Source organism: Corythoichthys intestinalis, chromosome 12 (genome assembly GCF_030265065.1).
Source record: "Corythoichthys intestinalis isolate RoL2023-P3 chromosome 12, ASM3026506v1, whole genome shotgun sequence".
NCBI classification, from domain to species: domain Eukaryota; kingdom Metazoa; phylum Chordata; class Actinopteri; order Syngnathiformes; family Syngnathidae; genus Corythoichthys; species Corythoichthys intestinalis.
This window is the reverse complement of record NC_080406.1, coordinates 39,731,320-39,754,503: the sequence shown is the minus strand read 5'-3', so window position 1 is coordinate 39,754,503 and position 23,184 is coordinate 39,731,320. Positions and strand designations below refer to the sequence as shown.

Sequence of the window (23,184 nt, the reverse complement as noted above, 5' to 3'; positions counted from 1 at the left end):
ACAGTTTTGACCATTATGGAATAATTTTGCCATGTCGTACTGAATAAATGCATTTTTAATATTTCATATTCCATTTAGCACAAGACTATTATTTGTCATGACCATACCATTTATTTAGCAATTGGGGAAAAATACTTGGATAAAAAGAATGTATTAGTACGGAGCCCCCCAGGATAGGAAAAAAATAAAAAATCATAGCTAATCTGTACCCACAGTTTAGTGGGGGTATGGAGCCCCCTGGGTGCCAGGATAGAAAAAATAAAAAATCATAGCTAATCTGTACCCACAGTTTAGTAATCTGTGGGTAAAGTTTAGTAATCTGTACCCACAGTTTACTAATCTGTACCCACAGATTACTAAACTGTACCCACAGTTTAGCAATCTGTACCCACTGATTACTAATCTGTACCCACAGTTTACTAAACTGTACCCACAGATTACTAAACTGTACCAACAGTTTACTAAACTGTACCCACAGTTTACTAAACTATACCCACAGTTTACTAATCTGTACCCACAGATTATTAAACTGTGCTCACAGTTTACTAATCTGTACCCACAGTTTAGCAATGACCCGGAAACAGTCACCAATGTTTGGCGGGTCCAAACGCCGAGGGACCGACCGAGCAAGCATCTGCACCATTTGCCCTCGGCGAACAAAGGGGTTTTAAAAGGTAACTATTGCACGTTTTCTTTGATAGCAGTCTTTCAGGTGTCATCAATCAATATGGCATGTTGTGTTTGCACATTTTCTGTCCTGCTGTCGTGTCCGTGCGTGCTTAATTCAAGTAGTGTTCATTTGTCAGTTAGCCATTTTTAGTAGCTAATTGCTAAACTGTGGGTGCAGAATAATAAACTGTGGGTACAGTTTAGTAATCTGTGGGTACAGATTAGTAAACTGTGGGTACAGTTTAGTAAACTGTGGGTACAGATTAGTAATCTGTGGGTACAGATTAGCGATGATTTTTTAATTTTTTCTAACCTGGCACCCGGGGGGCTCCGTATATTGGAGTAGAGAGATTGAAACAATTACATTTTGCTGCTCGCTTCGTCGCATTTTCCTCGTTCTGAATAATTCCCTTAATGAGATGAATTCTAAATCAAATGAAACCATGACCCTGCCGACATCATCCTCCTGTTGTTGACGCTAGAGCCCTATATTGGTAGGTGTGGCTAAAAGGCAGATTAAATGACTAATTTCTCGTCATCTGCGCTTTGCCAAATTGTTGCATATAGTCGAATCGTCTCAAAATATGATTGTAATTCACTTGATAATGCTTTTTAAGACTTTTTTATCCTGTCGCATGCACTTTAATACATTGACTATTATCGCATTTGCTGCTATTGATTATTATAGATGAATTAGATTTGCTCTAAAAATAAGCGGTTTACCATTGACATAGAAGAAGTTACTTTCTAGGAGAGCTTCTCGTTCAAATGGATTGGACGTCTATCACTGTCAGTGGCACTGAAACATAAATGTTCAATGCCAGCCATCCCAGTTATAATGGTTTTGATGTCTATCATGGTCAGTGGCACTGAGTGAGTTCATTAACTAAATAAGAAGAAGGTTGCTCAGTACCTTTACATGGCTGCGTCTCAAAGATTTGCTGTGGGCAGGTGTCCTGGTTCTGGGTAACTTGAATGATCACCGCTCTGGAGCGGGATTGACGTCCTATGCTTTCAAAGCTCCGCCCCTCCACACAAGTCAATTGGCAAGAGCTCCAAGTTGACCACTCAGCCAAATGGCAGTCTCCTGAAGAAAGAAAAAGACAAAATAACATTACTAGCCAGCACACCTTAGTCAATAGCACTCACGTTTATATGCACTTTTAATGTAATTTATCGTTCTACTGGCATTCCCCTGACAGTTTCTGCTACATTTAATAGTGAAAACTACTTGTACGCAAATGTGACAGACACCAGAATCACAAACAAATTACTAACGGACCAGTGGGTATTCAGAGATTATACACCAACCGCTGTCATATATTACATTAACTCATAACTCGATAGCCAGTGGTAAAACGTGCCTCGTGAGGGAACACCAAATTAATTTGATTTGGTGAGACATTTTTAGCAGAGAAACTGGATGAAATGTTTTGACTCAACAAATGCCACATGAGCACTTTACTTACTGAAGGTCAAACAAGAAAAAGCCTTGTAATCATTGACAGGGTTATGTTTCAGTACTTTCTATTAGCACAAATACACACATGCATAGTATATGCTTGTGACTATGTACAGATTTTATGGTCAGCTATGTGTACTGTCACCTCCTCTCTACTGTAGTGCATGTGGCCAGTGACGTAACCTGTGGAATCATGTGCATGCTTTATGCTGCACAGCTATAACCAGTGTTATTAATCGTATTTTTAAAAATTAGTTCCAGTTGCAAATTACTTTTCCCAAGAAGTAATTGAGTTAGTAACTCAGTTACTTCAATGTAAGAGTAATTAGCTACTTGGCAAAGTGACTTCACGTTATTACATGATCCACTCTATAACGTCTTTCACCTGAAATATGTTTATATTAACTGATTGAATTGAATCGTCTTTTTCATTCAAGAAAAAAAAGGTCCCACTATATACAGTACATTTTTAAAAATGTCACCGATATAATGGTGTCTCCGTGTCTCTCAGACAGCTCGCTCATCATTAAACGAAATTGTAGTAACGCGCATCTTCTCATCCTCAGTGACGGTAACGGCGTTGCAAAGATGGGAAAAGTAATTAACTAGATTACGCTCTACTGACAAAAATAATGCTATTAGTAACGCGATAATTAATAACACTGGTTATAACGCTGTTAGGAAGCGTGAGTTATTGTTACAGCACCAGCACGTTAGCTCATATGCTCGCACAGTCGTCAGCATGCTATTGTGAGCCCGCTAGCATGGTAGCGGGCCTTTAGTGAACCTGTATGGCAAATGGAAGTTAGGACTTTTTTTTTGTTTGTTTGTTTTTTTAACTCATTGGCTGTCCTGGTGATAGATGTCCAATCCATTTATATTGGAATTGGTTTGGATGTCTCTAGTTAAAACTAATTTAAATTTGCAGGAGAAGGGTGAAAAGTGGCACTGATAGAGTTAATATGCTTACGATGTTGTGATCAATATATATATATATTTTTTTTAAATTGTGAGCTGTATCTTTTAAACTACAAGACAACAAAAAGTCATTAGCGGAATTTACACTCCGAGTTAACCAATTTTCAGTTTGTAAAAGGTAATACGCTTACTGTGAGGTCAATTTAGAAACAGTTTATTTTTAGTGCAGATCTTAGTCATCTATTACCCTAAATGGCAGTCAATGATTAAGAAAAAAAAAGAAAAAAAAAAAACAGTACTCGTACATTTTCAAACAAATGAATAAAACGGATTGATGGAATGGCTTGAAGCGTACTTTTCCAATAAGGAAAAGGCGTATTTCAATACACATTGCAATAAATTAGGCAATGCTTTTCAATTTTTGAAAATTTTAAACCTTTTTACAGATCAATGAAAACCAATAATATTTTATAATAATTTTATATAATTTTATAATATTTCACTTTGGAATATGACATACTCCCATTGTGATCATTCAACATACCTCGTTTATTAAGACAAAGCAGCGAACAGGAAGGGGTTACGGGGGAACAGAAGAAAAGAGGGCGAGACAGACAGAAGAAACACAAGAAACACGTGAGTATGTTGGTGCTATTGTCAGGTAGGTGTATTTCCGGTTGACACCATGTGGGGGGCCTGTTAATCAGTGAAAGAGAAGTGGGGGGGGGGGGGGTCTAGAAGATAAGTGATTGGGAGGGATGGAGTGTATACAAATTAGTCCTGTGATCTAGAACCCAGTAATCGTGTTAATCCCTTCTGAGTGTGCGCCTGCTGGCAACCCACCCTACGCTGCCCCATCGCCCATCCCGGCACCGAGGTCCTCGACCGGAGCGCGCCCAATCCCATCCAGCCATGCGCGAATCACTTCAAACATGCGATAGCTACACAGATGAGCAGGGTTCTAAATATATTGCCTAAATATATTTTGGGGAAATGAATAGGGTTAGGGTTATTTATATTTAGGCAATATATTTGAAACTGAACATCGTATTGTGATATGTGTATTGTGTGACATCATATCACAATATACTGACATACCGATAACACTGCCCTACTGTAATTAATAGCATATATTAAATCAGGGGTCTCCAAAACGGTCCGAAAGGGCCGTTGTGGGTTCTGGTCTTTGTTCCAACCAAATCCGCACATACTTTTTGATCAATGCAGTTTCTGCTAAAACTTACACATATGAGAGAAATGATCGTTGAAAAAAAATCTCCTGTTGCTCGATTGGAATGAAGCCCTGCACCCACTGTGTCCTTTTGTAAAATAGTTTGGAGATCCCTATATTAAATGATGCTTTACAATTGAAAAAGTAGGGGGAAAAAATCGGTCCACTTTTGTACAGTAAGAAGTATCTCCATGCCACTACAGATCCGACAGTGTTAGGAAAGATCAATCAGAGAGAGCAGTTTAAAAGCTCATCCAGTTATTTTACAGCCTAAGTCAGCATGCAGCTCAATTCCAGAGCTTCCTCATTAGAGTTTGAGCAGTATGAGGGCTCTTGATGGTGTGCTGAAGAGTAAAAGCTTATTTGACCCTTATGACATGGAACATTATTCTGCAGGAAGTAGCTATAAGATGAGAGTGCACTGTGGTTAAAAAGTGATGGAAATGGCTAGACAAGGTGTTTAAATGATACTCAACTATAATCCTTCAACAGCACCATTCATAGTATCATTCATTCATTTATCATCCATTGCAAAGCGATTGATTTCAAAGCCGCTTTAGCGTAATTTGATCTTCCAATATCGAGAATATTGCATTTGTAATCATGTAGGCAGAAAAACAACCAAACTGACGTGATTGAGTTCGAGGCCAACCTTTCTGCTCAATCTGACTATAGCGCCATTGTATGGCTTTTCAGCCATAGTTCATGTTGTCAGAAGACCAAGAATACATCAATCTTCATGTGCAGCACCACTTGGTGTGTGCGTCTGTCAATCTTTTGACAAAGCATACTTAAAAAGGTCAAACACTGTACTGTACAAGAATAATAGATGCTGTTTTTCATGAAAACATCTCCTGGAAGTAGGGTACAGCGAAGTTCTTTGTACATCAGGAAAAAAGTGAGCTATTTTTATTGACTCAGGTTCGATTCTCATGGCCAGTTTAGGCATATGAGTGAGGGGATTGAACAAACAGCATCAGCTTTCATCTTATTTATAGCATAAATATTCACTGTACTAGGAGTTCCCTTATACTGATTTGGTTGTAGAAACATGCCAAGGGAGATGCCATAGTGTACAGCAACGACACACTTTACTGCAGATTGCATACATTAGAAGAGCCCTTTCACTAGCTGCGGCAATTTTCACCAAGTGACACACAATCACATCAAAAGCCCCTGATCCTGAGCCCAAGCTTGCGGCACCAGTGTGTTGAGTGAGGAATTAAGGCAAACATCAGAAGCACACTGAAAGATGGTGCGTCTTCATAGCAAACAAGAGTCTGTGGCTCAGCAGCCAGAAGATCAGCTCACAATTTTTTTTTCTATGGTATATATTCTGTCATACTGGAAACAATGATACGACTCATGATTTTCTTTATCCATCTCTTCCACTCTTCTTGTGCGATTGATGTAAAAATATCTGTGGACAGCCTCATTTCAGAGACGCATTTAAAAAAAAAAAAAAAAAAAAAGATAGTTTTTTTATGCATAAAACGATAGTATTTAGGCTATATCCTAAGTCCACCATCTGGGTTTTCCTCTTTTTCCTTTTTTTTTAACATGAAACAATTGGTGTAGTTGGCCCGATTACCGTCTGATGTGCTGTTTAAAATTCCATGCAACAGCATAGTGACAGATCAATAGAAACGAAGAGCTGTTGCTTAGCAGACTTGAAAAACCGTTAAAACAGATGCACAAAAAGGAGATTACTAAAAAAAATGCCCTACAAGGATTACAAGACATTTAAATATATTTCAGAATTGGATTAAAACTCTGTATTCAATATGAACTAAAGAAAACAGAGCAATGCTTTCTATTTCCCTCTGTGTAAAGCCCAGTAGTGAATATATTAAATCAGGAAGTGGCCCGGAAATGTCCCAAAATCAACAGGAACTGACCAGGAAAAGCCCCATAATCATCATGCAGTGACCAGGAAATACCCCAAAACGAATAGATGACCAAGAAATGCCCCAAAATCAACGGGAACTGAAACGATATCAATAGGAACTGACCCGGAAATGTCACAAAAATGAACAGGAAGTCAACCAGAAAACCCCCCAAATCAACAATAAGTTACCTGGAAACGCCCCCAAATCAACAGAAAATGACAGAAAGTGTTTGACAATTGACGATATGCACGTGTGATACATCACTGGAAAGCTTAAAATCTCAATTTTCTGGGGGAAGAAAAATTTTGAACAAGAGGGCATTTTACAAAAAAAAAAAAAAAAAATAGTAATAAACAGCAAAACCCTAACTGGAGGTGACAGCGTGATAGAGCAAAATTAAAGACGCCACAATTTTAATTATTATTTATATTATATTATATTATTACATTATCGCGTAATTACCTTGTTTCGATCCAAAAACTCCATGTAGCATGTATCACCAAGGCCATGTCCACACGTAGCAGGGTTTAAAAAAAAAAAAACAACAACAAAAAAAAAAACGAGGATTCAGCCATAATACGTCGGGGGAAAATAATTGCGTCCACACCTGTACGTTTGTGTAGGAAAAAAAAAAAAAACTTCCACAGTCAACCGCTTTCATTCATTTTTAAGTACATTCAAAACAATAAAATAATTGTCCAAAATACCCATTATTCAATAAGCACAGCAAGAGTTTGTAAAAAAATGGAAGCAAAAAAGCACCTATTTAATATACTCCAAATGTAAAAATTGGTCTCATGTGTGACGTGAGGACAAAATTTGTCGCAGCCAGTGATGTAAATCTTCGGTTATCAGTGTCCACATGATGGAGCCACAAATGCAGAATTCGCAAATCTTCCCCGTCGTTTTTAAGAACCCTGGTTTAAATCTGCGTGCGCGTGTGGATGATAGGTCAAACCGTAGAAAAATATCTTGTTTTTTCCAAATACCCCGCTACGTGTGGACATGGCCCGAGTGTCAAGACACAGATGTGAATGGCCACAGACGAATTTTTGGGGGATTTTATGGGTGAAACATGGTAATATAACAAGGGTCGCGATGCAGAAATCGCAGACATCAAGGAGTGGTCAAGATGTTCTTTTTCAAATATGTACCCTTTTATACGTTTTTTTTTTTTTTTTTTCAATTTTTCTTTGTTTGGATTATTTATCACCGAAAATATCGGGGAAAATGCGACAGTAAAAAAATAAGTAAAAGTAAGCAATAGTTATGAGGTTGATATCCGTGACTTATTTCCAGACACCATTTTTTTCATTTTGACGAAATTTGTTTAAAAGTTTAATATATGTGAGTGAATAATTTTTTAAAGTTTTTTTTTTTTTTTTTTTTTTTTTTTCTAAAACAAAATATTAGACATCAATTAATGATTCTAAGCTAAAAATGACAGACATTTTGAATAATAAATATAATTATTTACCTTCTTTTTATGGCTGGATTAAAACAGCGGTTGCGCGACGTCTGTAAATGGGGGTTTCCAGGGTAAAACGGACAAATTAAAAATAGTTTGGGGGCTTAATGCACCATGAATCTGCTATGGCAGCATATAGACATATTGTTCTCTCAAACGCAACAGTTCTTTTGGCTTAAAATACCGCAGTTTATTTTAAAGAGGGCAGGCAAGACTGAAAAAGCAGTTTCTGCTCTTGCACCCCTCTTGGTTTCAACCAAGCCTTAAAAAAGAATGTGAGCAATTATATTTATTATTCAAAATGTCTGTCATTTTTAGCTTAGAATAAACAATTGATGTGTAATATTTAGGATAAAAAAAAAAAAAAAAAAAAACAATTACGTGATAATATTTCGTTAAAATCATGGTGTCTTTAATTATTTAATAATTTCATATCATCAAACCCATTGCCAGCCAATGATAACAATAGACGACCAAGTCATTTAAACTGGGAGAACTGGCTGAATGCTCATGATTCATTGTCAATGACAGTGCTAGACACTCAATCCATTTTGACTGGGAGGTTTAGCAGCGATCATCTGTTGCCTGCCTCAACCAGTCAAAATGGATTGGACGTCTTGCGCTGTCAGTGGCAGTCAATGTGTTAAATGAATGCCCTGTGAAGGGTTAAAATGCAAAAAGAAAGTGATATTATACAGGAACGTCATTAGCTTAATGGGTACCGTAATTAGTTAGTGTAGTATTTATTGACTTGGCAATAGCAGCTGTTTAGCAGCAGCTGAAATGTCAGAGGAGGTGATAGATTCCTGAAAATGAATGCATAAGCATTGGTAAAGTGGCATGGAAATCAGTAAAATAATTATTGGTGTTATGAGTGCAAACTGAATGCATAATACATAATTCATACAGTCGTCAAGTTTTGCCAGTGACAAAAAAATAATTACAGTATATTGAGAGTGTTGATGGAGCGCTCTCCATTGCTCGTGAATTATGTTGAAACATTTGAATAGGCAATGTCTATTTTAAATTAAAGCACTTTACCTTCATGCTTCTCAGCTTTTTTCTGTAAAGGCCTCATAGAAAAAAGGAACATATTTAACAACCCCGCAACCTACTCTCCACTGTGACTTTAAATGGTATCATTTATCTATGAAATTATTATGAGTAGAATAAAAATGTTCAACATATTTGTTTCTGAAAAAACTCCAGCGGACTGTGAACATGATTGGGTGTATTCTCTGTAAGTCCTTCATTTATTTGGCATCATGCGTCTGCTGCCTATATTTGTAGACACAGTCTGCAACCATATTCACAGTGAAGCCAAGAGCTACATAGGCTTCATCATATTTCCTGGTCTTAGGTTTTATGTCATTATTTCCGTTGCCGTCTGCTTTTCTTTTCATCCCAGTTAAATATTTATTCATGGTGTCTTTCATGTTTCATATTTGTTCACTACACTTCATATCTACCGCCTTCCGCGAGCTGATATTTCCTGCCCACACTCTGAAAATCAGAGGGGCACAGCTATCTATTGTAGTGGATTCGCATTACATTTAGCCTGGTACACCAGACTCACTGCTGTTCCAGCTATAGAGTCTGGCGACCAATGAGCGGATCAAATTTCCAGGACGGGGCAAGCCACAGCAAACAGACAGCGGAGTGGATAAATCAGCGACGGGCAGATGTGACGGCGCGAGCGGAGAAGTTTATTTAACATGGCTAGTGCGAGACAACCTCTTGTCAATGACTTGTGGCTATGTGTTTTTGTTTATTTAAAACTGATTTTACCGTGGATTGGAACATATTCTCAGCTCTCCTGTACGCCATCTGTGTTGTTGTGGAGACGACTTCCGAGTCGGAAGAGTGACGTTGCTCGTTAAGAATACGTCACGCAAATAAACAAATCTGATAGAAAAATGAAAATGAAATTGAAAAAAAAAAAAAAAAAACGCGTGCCCCAATGGCATCGCCCTCTATAAGACACCCATTCCACAATTTGAAAAGGGCTTCCGTAATTTCCCGAATATAAGGTGCACCCGTGTATAATACGCACCCCAAATTTACTTGTAAAATCTAGGGGAAATTATTGTACCCGTTTATAACGTGCACCCTAATTTAGCACCAATAAATAGAAGAATACAAGAAAACAGAGCTCGTGTACAGATACAGAAATGTCATTTTACTGACTGGTGAAACACAGCATAAGCATAGCACATTGGTAGTTCAAAATAGGGCTGTCCCAAATGACTAATTTTCTCCCGATTAGTCAGCCGACTATTTTTACGATTAGTCGACTAATCTAATTTTTTTTTTTTTTTTTTTAAACTAATTTAGCAATGAAATGTTTGTTGACGCTTATCAATTCGCAAAAAAACATATTGGAACACTTAAATTATTTATTAAAGTACAAATAAACACGTAAATAACAATAAATCACAAATAAACAATGAGTTCAAATGCTGATAGAATTAACTAGTGTAGCATCCCGATTGGAAAGATGGTCTCCTAAACTGCTGGTTTACAACTTTTATTCCATCCTTGATGTAAACACAGCTACGGTGCACATAAATAAAACAACACAATTAGAAATTAACAAAAACCTTTCACCTTTTTCCTTTTAAACCTTATTTATATATCAATGAATTGCCTATATGAATTGCCTTTACCTTAAATTATTACCTTATCATTGACAATCTCTCCCTTGAGTGCAATCACGGTATATACTGTATATATTTATGACCTTTTAACCTTATATATATACATATATATATATATATATATACATATATATATATATATATATATATATATATATATATATATAAAATAAACCATAACATGAAATAAACCTTTCAGTTAGCATTGAGAACAATACTAATAGCACTTATAGGCCCATTGTCAACGAAACATCATTATTTAGTAAGGCGACAGCACCCTTTGGTGTACAAAAAAATGAAAAGAAAAAAAAAAAAATTTACAAACTGGGTGACGGCGCTTGAGGTGTTTATTCACGGCCGACGTGCAGCCAAACTTGGCATTGAAGAGACAGGACAGAAGAGTGTACCCTCCTTTGTTTCTTTGAAATAGTCAATGTTTTGGACACTCTGGTGCGCTTTTTTTGGCTTTGTGCCGCTTTCCCCGCTTGCATACAGAGCATCCGACATTCTGAACTTTCCATGCATATATTTTTTTAACCCTTCATTAACCGTCGACGGGATGTTGTGCTCGTCGACGGATTTACGTCATCGATGACGTCGACTATGTCGACGTCATCGATGACGTCGACTATGTCGACTAGTCGGGACAGCTCTAGTTCAAAACATTACCATAAACTGAAAATATTTACGGTAATAATATGATTTGACAACTTCTCCAACCTACCAGAATCTAGGAGAAAACAAAACAGATGTGACTTTTCTTTTAAAAGCTGCTGTATAACTTGCTCGTTTCATCATGATGAATAAATGTTTCTTCCATGGATTGATATGGTAAAATGGAAGTGAGAACGTAAGTCGGAAATCCGTGAGAGCTCATCGCTGTCAACACGACAGTAACAATAGGAACTATTGTTATTTGAGTTTGAGTTTCCCGAGGGACTGATATAGTTGACGGACACAGTGTGACGGACAAGTGTGTGTGCTTACGTTTGTCATGGTCCGAGTTGCGGAGCTGCAATAAACGTCGACTCAAATGTGTTCAAGAAACTAAATGCTGTGCTTTATGAAGAGTGAAAAAAGCAGAATTTAACACAGACGAAATCATTTGGCCGATTAGAGTGAAGTATTACCGATATATATATATATATATATATATACATACATATATATATATCTGTCTCCATCCATGTACCCGTTTATAATGCGCACCATGATTTTACAACTTGATTTTGGGGGAAAAAAGTGCGTTATATTCGGGAAATTACGGTACTTTACCTTGACAAGGAACAAAACATGGCTGCTCCAAATCCTGTTGGATTGCCTTTCTCAGCTTGTCGCCGCAAAACTTGTCTGCCACTGGCAAAGGAGGAGACTCTGTCACGTTGCCATTGTGGGTGACACACGATAAGTTTCTTCTCCGATACCCCTCGCCACACTCTGCACCCTGTAAAAGTAAATATCAATATAAATATGCATACTAGTGTTGTTAACATACCATTTTGGCACACAATACTAAGTCTGATACGAGGTATGATGTACAGTATATCTACTGATGCTGACACCGTATTGATGCCACACCGTTTGAAAAAATATACAAAACAGCTTATCTATTTTTTTAATGACTAGCCTTACTGACGTCACACTTTTACTGCAAAATAAGCAGTGGTTAAAAGGCAATGAAATAGGTACCGAAATGTTTGCTTTTATTTGGTCTGGTTACTACAGCTAACATCAGAAACGGTACCCAATTGGCACTACATTTTGGTACACAACTTGACATGAGAGATGAAGTGTCCTCTGTGGTTTCATGTTGGTTGGAAGCAAAATCTTAAAAACTGTAATACGGCTCGTTATTAGTATGAGCCGAGTCCATTGGCAGCAATGTTCGTTCATTTGCCTCTACCGGTGCAAATGGGTTGGAGGTCTAGCGCCATCAGTTGTACTGAAAGATGAGCATTCACAGCCCAACCTCCCTGTTTAAATGAATAGGATGTCTATTGTTGTAAATGGCGGGCCGCGAGTTCAGTTTTGTGTCACTTTCTTGTTAGTTTTAGAGTACTTACACTGCTGGCCAAAAATACTGACACTCCTACAATTCTGTCAGATAATACTCAATTTCTCCCAGAAAATGATTGCAATTACAAATGCTTAGGTAGTAATATCTTCATTTATTTTGCTTGCAATGAAAAAACACAAAAGAGAATGAAAAAAAATTGAATCAATATCATTTTACACAAAACTCCAAAAATGGGCCGGACAAAAGTGTTGGCACCCTCAGCCTAATACTTGGTAGCACAGCCTTTAGACAAAGTAACTGCGAACAACTGCTTTCGGTATCCATCAATGAGTTTCTGTTGGAATTTTAGACCATTCTTCTTTGGCCAACTGCTCCAGGTCTCTGAGATTTGAAGGGTGCCTTCTCCAAACTGCCATTTTCAGACCTCTCCACATGTGTTCTATGGGATTCAGGTCTGGACTCATTGCTGGCCACTTTATAAGTCTCCAGTGCTTTCTGTCAAACCATTTTCTAGTGCTTTTTGAAATGTGTTTTGGGTCATTGTCCTAATGGAAGACCCATGACCTCTGAGGGAGACCCAGCTTTCTCAGACTGGGCGCTACATTATGCTGCAAAATTTGTTGGTAATCTTCAGACTTCATAATGCCATGCACACGGTCAATCAGTCCAGTACCAGAGGCAGAAAAGCTACCCCAAAACATCAGGGAACCTCCGCCATGTTTGACTGTGGCGACTTAGTTTTCTTTGAAGGCCTCATTTTTTTCCTGTAAACTCTATGTTGATGCATTTTCCCAAAAAGCCCTACATTTGTCTCATCTGACCAGAGAACATTCTTCCAAACATTTTTGGCTTTTTCAGGTAAATTTGGCAAATTTTTATATCTCTGGGTCAGAAGTGGGGTCTTCCTGGGTATCCTACCATAGAGTCCCTTTTCATTCAGACGCCGACGGATAGTAAGAGTTGACACTGTTGTACCCTCAGGATTGCAGAACAGCTTGAACTTGTTTGGATGTTAGTCAAGGTTCTTTATCCATCATTCGCACAATCTTTCGTTGAAATCTCTCGTCAATCTTTCTTTTCTGTCCACATCTAGGGAGGTTAGTCACATTGCCATGGGCTTTACACTTATTGATGACACTGCGCACAGTAGACACAGGAACATTCAGGTCTTTGGAGATGGACTTGTAGCCTTGAGATTGCCCATGCTTCCTCACAATTTTGCCTCTCAAGTCTTCAGACAGTTCTTTGGTCTTCTTTCTTTTCTCCATGCTCAATGTGGTACACACAAGGACACAGGACAGAGGTTCAGTCAACTTTAGTCCATTTTAACTGGCTGCATGTGTGATTTAGTTATTGCCACCACCTGTTACTGTATATGCCACAGGTAAGTAACATGTTGCTCACATGATTTTTCAAAGGGTGCCAATACTTTAGTCTGGCCCATTTTTGTGTAAAATGATAATGATTTACCGTAATTTCCCGAATATAACTTTTTCCCCCCAAAATCAACTTGTAAAATCATGGTGCGCTTTTTTCACTCTTCATGAAGCACAGAATTTAGTTTCTTGAACTCATTTAAGTCAACATTTATTGCAGCTCCGCAACTCGGACCGTAACAAACGTAACACAAAGCAGACTTTCTGTGTCCGTCAACTATATCTGTCCCTCGGGAAACTCACATCCAAATAACAAGAGTTCCTATTGTTACATTCTAGTCAACAGCGATGCGCTCTTCTGATTTTCAACCTAAATCACCACTTTTATTTTACCGAATCAATCCATGGAAGAACCATTTATTCATCATGATGAAACGAGCAAGTTATACAGCAGTCTTTAACCCTTTAACACCGAACGTGTCGGATGCGACACGTTTACGCATATCATCTTTGAAGCCTCGTAACGCTGTAACGTGCCCCTGGTTGCTCTCGTTTGAAAGTACGGAAGTTGATGTCCACACCAGTTTTTATTTGCAGTCAATCGACCAAGTAAAACGGGAGATAATGCCATTTGAGTTTTATAGTTTCATTGCACTCATAAATATGCATTGACACGCTGCATGGACCATGTGTCTATCTCCATATTTCCATCATTTCTTGTCCTTTTTTCAAAACCGAAAGCAGCACAAAAGACTACATATCGCAAGAGCCGTTGTGATGTCAAGAAGGACGAACCTAATGTGATAAATTAAATATATTTAATAAATTGACGAGCAAGGCGCCAACTAAGGGAAAGGAGACACGCGTAGCAAGCAACGGCCGGTGGGACTGAGCGAGCGACTTTGAAACGTGCAGAATGAATCGAAAACTAAATTTAGCGCAAGCTAATGCATTATTTCATCAACTCAAGGAATAGGATGAGCTCTATTTGTCATTGTTTTCCTCGGATCGGTCGGCGTCTCGGCGAGTAGAAGTGACAGCAGTGCGCAAACGGCAGATGAGTAGGCTGTGTGACGTTGTATGAGACGCAGCTTGGTGACATGTTCAAAAACAAACTTTATTGAGTGCGCAAAAAAAAACTTTATTGGGTCGCATGCCAAAAAAAAAAAAATTGAATTGAACTGAACTACTTGTCAATATTTTTGAAAATACTTTTTGTTCAATGTTTGTTATTTTTTCTTCACTATGAATCTTTTCAATTTTTATATAGATGTGTGTTCTAGAAGCTTGATTGCATGTACATATATACCTTTGATAAGGTGATGGGTACAATACCTAACTTCACAAAGAGATATCCTCCAAACCCTTTTTGTGTTGGATAATATATTTAAAAAAAATTCTCACCATTTTGCACTGTATATAACATGTTTTGACCATAGTATGTGTAAAAGCCAAAAACGCCTATGACCATAGCTGCTGTTTGTGTTGAATTGTCAAACATAAAACCATTCAATCTTATTTTTTTCTATTGAATGTTTATCCTAGCAAGTTAAATACATATTATCAAGCTTCAAAACGGTTGGTTGAGCATGTTTGGTTGTCAGCGGGACTTCAATATTACAAATTTTGAAAAAAGATTTTGGTATTTTTTTGTCTTTTTGGGTCTAGAATGTGGATTAAAGTTGGTCAGTGAAGAAAACAACAGTTTGGACATGAAGTTCAAGGTATCCTGAAAAAAGGGACCCAACTTGTCCATTGTGAACAGTTTTTTCTTTGAAATATAAAGGCAACATCAAAGGCATGCATATTCGGCCAAAATAGGCTTAGGTGTTAAAGGGTTAAAAGAAAAGTCACATCTATTTTGTTTTCTCCTGGATTCTAGTAAGTTGAAGAAGTTGTCAGATCATATTATTACCGTACATATTGTCAGTTTACGGTATTGTTTTAAACTACCAATGTGCTATGCTTGTGCTGTGTTTCACCAGTCAGTAAAATGACATTTCTGTATCTGTACACGAGCTCTGTTTTCATGTATTCTTCTATTTATTGGTGCTAAAATTAGGGTGCGCGTTATACACGGGTACAACAATTTCCCCTAGATTTTACAAGTAAATTTGGGGTGCGCGTTATACACGGGTGCACCTCATATTCGGGAAATTACGGTAATTTATTTTCCCTTTCTCTCTTTTTTTTTTATTCATTGCAAGCAAAATAAATGAAGATATTACTACCAAAGCATTTGTAATTGCAATCATTTTCTGGGAGTAATTGAGCATTATCTGACAGAATTGCAGGGGTGCCAACACTTTTGGCCAGCAGAGTACATACAGTGCCTTGCAAAAGTATTCGGCCCCCTTGAATCTTGCAACCTTTTGCCACCTTTCAGGCTTCAAACATAAAGATATGAAATTTATTTTTTTTGTCAAGAATCAACAACAAGTGGGACACAATCGTGAAGTGGAACAACATTTATTGGATAATTTAAACTTTTTTAACAAATAAAAAACTGAAAAGTGGGGCGTGCAATATTATTCGGCCCCTTTACTTTCAGTGCAGCAAACTCACTCCAGAAGTTCAGTGAGGATCTCTGAATGATCCAATGTTGTCCTAAATGACCGATGATGATAAATAGAATCCACCTGTGTGTAATCAAGTCTCCGTATAAATGCACCTGCTCTGTGATAGTCTCAGGGTTCTGTTTAAAGTGCAGAGAGCATTATGAAAACCAAGGAACACACCAGGCAGGTCCGAGATACTGTTGTGGAGAAGTTTAAAGCCGGATTTGGATAGGCCACTGCAAATCTACCAAACCCGGCCGTCCTTCCAAACTTTCTTCTCAAACAAGGAGAAAACTGATCAGAGATGCAGCCAAGAGGCCCATGATCACTCTGGATGAACTGCAGAGATCTACAGCTGAGGTGGGAGAGTCTGTCCATAGGACAACAATCAGTCGTACACTGCACAAATCTGGCCTTTATGGAAGAGTGGCAAGAAGAAAGCCATTTCTCAAAGATATCCATAAAAAGTCTCGTTTAAAGTTTGCCACAAGCCACCTGGGAGACACACCAAACATGTGGAAGAAGGTGCTCTGGTCAGATGAAACCAAAATTGAACTTTTTGGCCACAATGCAAAACGATATGTTTGGCGTAAAAGCAACACAGCTCATCACCCTGAACACACCATCCCCACTGTCAAACATGGTGGTGGCAGCATCATTGTTTGGGCCTGCTTTTCTTCAGCAGGGACAGGGAAGATGGTTCAAATTGACGGGAAGATGGATGCAGCCAAATACAGGAACATTCTGGAAGAAAACCTGTTGGTATCTGCACAAGACCTGAGACTGGGATGGAGATTTATCTTCCAACAGGACAATGATCCAAAACATAAAGCCAAATCTACAATGGAATGGTTCAAAAATAAACGTATCCAGGTGTTAGAATGCCCAAGTCAAAGTCCAGACCTGAATCCAATCGAGAATCTGTGGAAAGAGCTGAAGACTGCTGTTCACAAACACTCTCCATCCAACCTCACTGAGCTCGAGCTGTTTTGCAAGGAAGAATGGGCAAGAATGTCAGTCTCTCGATGTGCAAAAGTGATAGAAACATACCCCAAGCGACTTGCAGCTGTAATTGGAGCAAAAGGTGGCGCTACAAAGTATTAACGCAAGGGGGCCGAATAATATTGCACGCCCCACTTTTCAGTTTTTTATTTGTTAAAAAAGTTTAAATTATCCAATCAATTTTGTTCCACTTCACGATTGTGTCCCACTTGTTGTTGATTCTTGACAAAAAATTAAAATTTTATATCTTTATGTTTGAAGCCTGAAATGTGGCGAAAGGTTGCAAGGTTCAAGGGGGCCGAATACTTTTGCAAGGCACTGTATACATACAGTACAGCTACACCATTTGTGCGTTTTCTTTATTGTCATGACTATTTACATTTTAAATTCTCCCTGAAAATAATAAAACCGTGAATGAACACGTGTGGAATTATGTACTTACCAAAAAAAAAAAAAAGTAATACAGTAATATAGTCAAGTATATTTAAAGTAGCCATCCTTTGCTCTGATTTCTGCTTTTGTGTTTTTTCATTGCAAGCAAAATAAATGAATATATTACTACCAAAGCATTTGTAATTGCAATCATTTTCTGGGGGAAATTGAGCATTATCTGACAGAATTGCAGGGGCGCCTATTCTTTTAGCCAGCAGTGTACATACATTTCTGCGTCATTTCCGGTAGACTTTGGGGCTTTTTGAGGTTACTTCCTGTTCACTTTCGAAAATTGGAACTAAATAAGGGTTTGTTTTTGGTTTATTTTTTCTACTTTTGGTGCAACTGTACGCTTTTCGCAAAAAACTGTGCACAACTTTTGTGGGAATTTTTTTTTCAGGATTTTAATAAATGTGTCATTTATGTGAATTGGATAAAAAATGTACAATGATATACATTTTGATATTTTAAATAATATTTTGCCATTGAAAATAAATGGGCCTTTTCTTCGTCAATTTTTTTTTTAAAAAATGCTGCAACAGCAAACATGACGGCAATTGTGAGAATTTCTTAGTGGGAACACTGAAAATCAGTCAAAGTGTGAGGGCTATGCGGCACGCCGATAAAGTGGATAAGAAAAAAATATTTATTTATTTATTTTTATTTTATCTTTATTTTATCAGGCAGTCTCATTGAGATTAATATCTCTTTTACAAGAGAGGCCTGAGCACAAAGAAACATTCACAAATATCAAACAACACAAAATACACTAACGGAAACAGTTACAATAATCAGTAAAAACATCAGACAAAAGAGATTTAAAATCACCAAGATGAATGATTGACTGTAGTTTAAGAGTGGTTTGCGATTCGTTCCATTTAAGAGGAGCATAGTAGCTAAAGCCAGTTCTGCCAACATTAGTGCGAGTGGATGGAATGTCTAGGGTTAAGTAGTTGGATGATCGTGTTTTGTAGTTACTGGATTTGAATGACAGGAGAGATGTGAGGTAATTTGGAAGTTTGCACAGTAAAGCCTTGTAGATGCATAACATGATATGGATATTTCTTCTTGACTGTAGTGAGGACCAACCATACATAACATATATATTACGATTATTATATGTAGGTAGCTTTGCAAATCACCCATACAATAATGATGACCTAATAATAATCAAGTCATACCTCTATGGTGCAGGGGGACCAGTTGCTTATCTGCCACATGTAGCAAGGATTTATTGGACATGGCTTTGTCTGGATGAGCTGGCTGGGACAAGGTCGACCTTCTTCATGAGCTTCCCGCAAGATTCTCCGAGTACGCACAAACTGCCCTGCGGAACACAACCACATGTTTGGAAGCTGCAATTCAGAGTAGAAAAACTTTAGTGTGTAAACATGACAAACTGATAAACAATTAAATAGCTAGGTGTATACATGAAAATAGCACAGACGTTGAGCAATGGTTGTTTAAAATTGATATACTGCATATTCAGACGAAAGAAGGCAGCAGTGTTCCCCCTAACGATGCGTTTTACCAGAGACAAAGAGGAATTAGTTCAACAGCACTTTTTCATCTGTTTCATCATTAATGCACATGTCTAGCAGTCTCCTAACACCACTGTACGTGAGAGAGACTCATTAATAATTTGTGAGTGCAAGTTAGGGAAATAGCTAAAAAGAATGGAGCAGCCCAAGAGGGTTTGCTAGTTAGAGAACAGTTCAGAACTTCCGCATGGCTTTCATCAGTGGTCCGGTCAGGAGTGAGGGGAAAAATGGGGTTGTTAATGCCACAAGCTCTCGAAAACACAAAAGACAAACGCTCCCAAGGCACCCTAATCATCACACCCTGAAACAGATGACACAAATCCCTCGTCTAGGCTGACAGACGGTTGGCAGCAGCCACCGAGCAGTGAGACTGAGTTTACATCCTCAGCTACAGCACACTTGGCTGGAAACTTGTTGGAGTGGAAGGCTAAGAGGCGAGAGCAACCAATGTCAAATTAAAATTAATGAACTTAGGAAGATGCCATTGAGTCTTTCCAATTACAAGAATAACAAGGTTTTGCTCCTCCAGACTGGCTTTAGGAAGCCCTGGCAAATGATGCATGGATCCAGGTTAAAATCATTACCTTTTGTATAATGCATGAGCTTATAAAACATCTCTTTCAAAGGAAGCCACAGGTTGCTAATCTGTAATTGCATTTTTGAAACCCTGCATGGGTGGAATATATATTTTATTTAGTGACACTAAATTATTAAAAGCGCTTGTCCTGTTATGGGTCAGGTGAGCTATCTAAAATTGAAATGAAATCAACCTGTTGTTCTTTTACAAAGACCTCCTCAACCAAATAGTCAATTAAATATGGTAAAAACAGGCGCCAAAAATTAAAAAACAAAACAAAACTCTCTGTTAAGAAAGAATTAAGTGGATGCTTTTATTATAATACTTTAATACATGAAAATATATTCATGAAGAATCCTGCAGAATAGGAAAGTAGAGGAGATAATGAAGCCTGGCAAATGTGGTCAGCAGTGTCTGTCCATTATTTTTGCATTTCCGCTGGATTAGCTGAAGCTTGTTATTTGTTTACCTTGGCTACCACAGGTGTGCGAGCATTCACCCCATGTTGACCAATCAGAGAGGACACAGCTGACCGGACAGTCGACCACACAGTTTTCCACCAACTTCCAGTTCTTGACTAGCCCAAACTGTATAGCAAAGGGCATAGGAGTCATAATGAGCGGCCGACATCGTCACTGAATAAACACTGAAACACTCATTTTAAACTTTAAAGGTGTTAAATGCCTGTGGGCCTGATACGGCCCACTCCGTTGTTTCGTGTAGCCCACGAAAGTCAATCATGTGGATCGAACTCATTTTTTCATGAAATTAAAAACAAAACAAAAAAACAAAAAAAAAAACATTCCTGTAGTCAAATAATATTTATTATTTGTTTCCTTAACCCTTAGATGCATAGGTAGGTCAAAAATGACCCGGTGAGGTTGTTTCTTGAAATATCTTCGGAATGAAAATTTGTTATCAATTCGTATTCCAGGTATTCCTCAAAAAACATGTTTTTGATATAATGCCATTCAAACTTTTGATGAACTTTTTATACATTTGAAGAAATGGTCATTTTTGTATTACTACCCTACTCTTCCACAATTGGGTCAAAAATGACCCACATGCATTTTCTATGGAATCCAATGGAAATCTTTCATTCTTATGAACTTTGGCTGTCAGGAATAAACTTACCGTGGACCACACAGACTAGGTATGTAAAAAGTGACCCCTAAGAAGATTATTTTAAATAGAAAGAGCTGATACGTGTACAGTAAGTATTATATCCATGTAGTATTTTGTGTGTGTGTCTTTTATGACTCTTAATTATTATTTATCAACAAATTAATCTACTTCATAACTAGCTAGCTAACTAAGGCTAGGTTCATACCACAGGTCGTAATGCACATTTCCGATTTTTTGTCATATCTGTTTTTTTGGCGTACCCGTTCAGACTGCCTTTGTCCATTGAGCCTGTTCAAGTATCACACATGCGCTCTAATTTGCAGTCCGAGATGCGCTGAGCAAACTGGCCCGCATTCGCAGGAGCATTGAAGCAGAGAGAAAACCGAGCATTGTCAGGCTTATTCTCAACCCATTTTATTTTTTTATGACTGTTGTCAAGCCTGCTCCTTCCCCAAAAGCCGCGTTCAAGCTAGGCGCTAACGCTAATGCACAGCTGCACCGCTACTGTAGCACTCTGTCTCTCTCGCTCTTTGCTGATGTTAATTGCTGCATGAATTCCAATTTGGGGGACTTGACAGTTCGGACCGCAGCCACATTCTGGAAAAATGTGGCCCGGATGGGATTTTAACCACATACGAAAGTGACCTGGATCGAATTTGAAAATGGTCCACTTTTATACGACTTTTTTCCGTTCAGTCGAGTCGGAAAAACACGAAAAAATCGGATTTGTGCTAGATTTACAGTTGAAATGGTCCTACAGATGTTGGATGATGGAGAGGCAGTGACGGGGTTGGACTCAAGTGTCCGAAATTTCTGATGATGAGGACCCAGACTATTGTCCAGGTGGCAGTGGCAGTTGTCCACCTGGAAATCCAACTGAACAGGATCAGTCTGACTCATAAGATTCCACTTATGTGCCCTCTGAAGAAAAAAAGTGTCCAAATCATGGCCAACAGAATGAGTTGGTAGAGCTCTTACTTGAGAGAATTACCACCCACCCAGGGCAGAAAACAGAGCCACAATATCCTCAGAAATTGGTCAGTGCCTCCACAAGGGCTTAGCACCGCTGTCTCACCAAAAAGATGCATGTGCGTTTCTTCATCATTGGTGATAAAATACATGGAAGGATAAAGTCTATTGCTGTTCGCTTTTTTTTTTTTTTTTTAAACAAGTAAAAAAGACAATACTGTTTTTTTAATTTTGTAAAAAAAGAAAAAAACAATTGAAAAGAGAATTTACTCTTTCATTTTTAGTATTTTTTTTTTTTTCAAACTGAAAAATGTACATTAAAAAGGATATAAATAAGACAATATTTTGTTTTAAATTATTTTATCCCATATTTTCCCCAGACTTTTCAACATCCAAACCAGGTGTCATTATTATTTGCCCCTTCAAGTAATCAATCCCGATATAGACCCTACCCACGTGACGTCACAACTCCGCCCTCCTGACTGGTGCCGCCCAATTGTCCGTCAACACATTGTGTTTACCTGTTACGGCTACGTACATTCCTCCTATTTACGGCGTGTTTTTCTGCTCGTTAACATTAATAATCAAAATGGTGAAGTCGTGTGTGGCGGTCGGTTGCAATAACAGAGAAGATAGACGGAGAGACTTGAAGTTCTACCGGATTCCGAGAGACCCGGAGAGGAGAGAGCGAGATGGGCTGCTGCAATTCGACGAGAAAACTGGGCTCCAAACGATTACCACAGATTATGTAGTAGTCATTTTATATCTGGTAAGATGCATTTAATATATATTTAGAGGGTTTTGGGCTGACAACAATAATTAAGATCATTGCTAGGCTAATCGCCGACAACATACACGTATGTATGTAGTGAGAGTGCTATCGCTGAACCATATAAACATTAAAAGCCCTAGCTCCATTGACAAATGACATGAAATACATTAGACTTGACAGTGGATGTTAGCAAGAACAAAAGATTTTGAATTGAAAATTTCGTAACCTTTCCAAGCACAAGATAGATTCCTGCCGAATTTTCGTGGACGAGGACCTGTTTCACCCAACCAGCAACGAAGTATTTATAAGCCGCCAAGCTCTTAAAGTTTTTCAAACTTTCGTGAGAATAGGCTGATTTTGTGTGGACAAGATAGTTGTAAATATCAGGGTAGCTAGCAGATGTCAGGCAAATACGGCGAAGATAGCGGGTCGAAAAACATCGATTTAGGCATCAGATATGGATCTGGCGAATGGATAAACTGAAGCTTTTCCACATAACGCCTTTTATGCAACGCATCCAG

At 38.2% G+C, this 23,184-nt stretch overlaps 1 protein-coding gene across 2 annotated transcripts in view; it reads right to left on the bottom strand.

Annotated features, from left to right (window-relative positions):
- Nucleotides 1-23,184, bottom strand: part of thsd7ba (thrombospondin, type I, domain containing 7Ba) — a 364,521-nt gene that overhangs the window by 17,467 nt on the left and 323,870 nt on the right. For both annotated transcript variants that reach the window (XM_057851598.1, XM_057851599.1), the window contains exons 22-25: nt 20,267-20,384; nt 18,861-19,006; nt 11,570-11,738; nt 1,583-1,756 (exon numbers count right to left, since the gene is read on the bottom strand). In XM_057851598.1, coding sequence (XP_057707581.1) covers nt 1,583-1,756; nt 11,570-11,738; nt 18,861-19,006; nt 20,267-20,384 — 607 coding nt within the window. The remainder of the gene's footprint in view (nt 1-1,582; nt 1,757-11,569; nt 11,739-18,860; nt 19,007-20,266; nt 20,385-23,184) is intronic.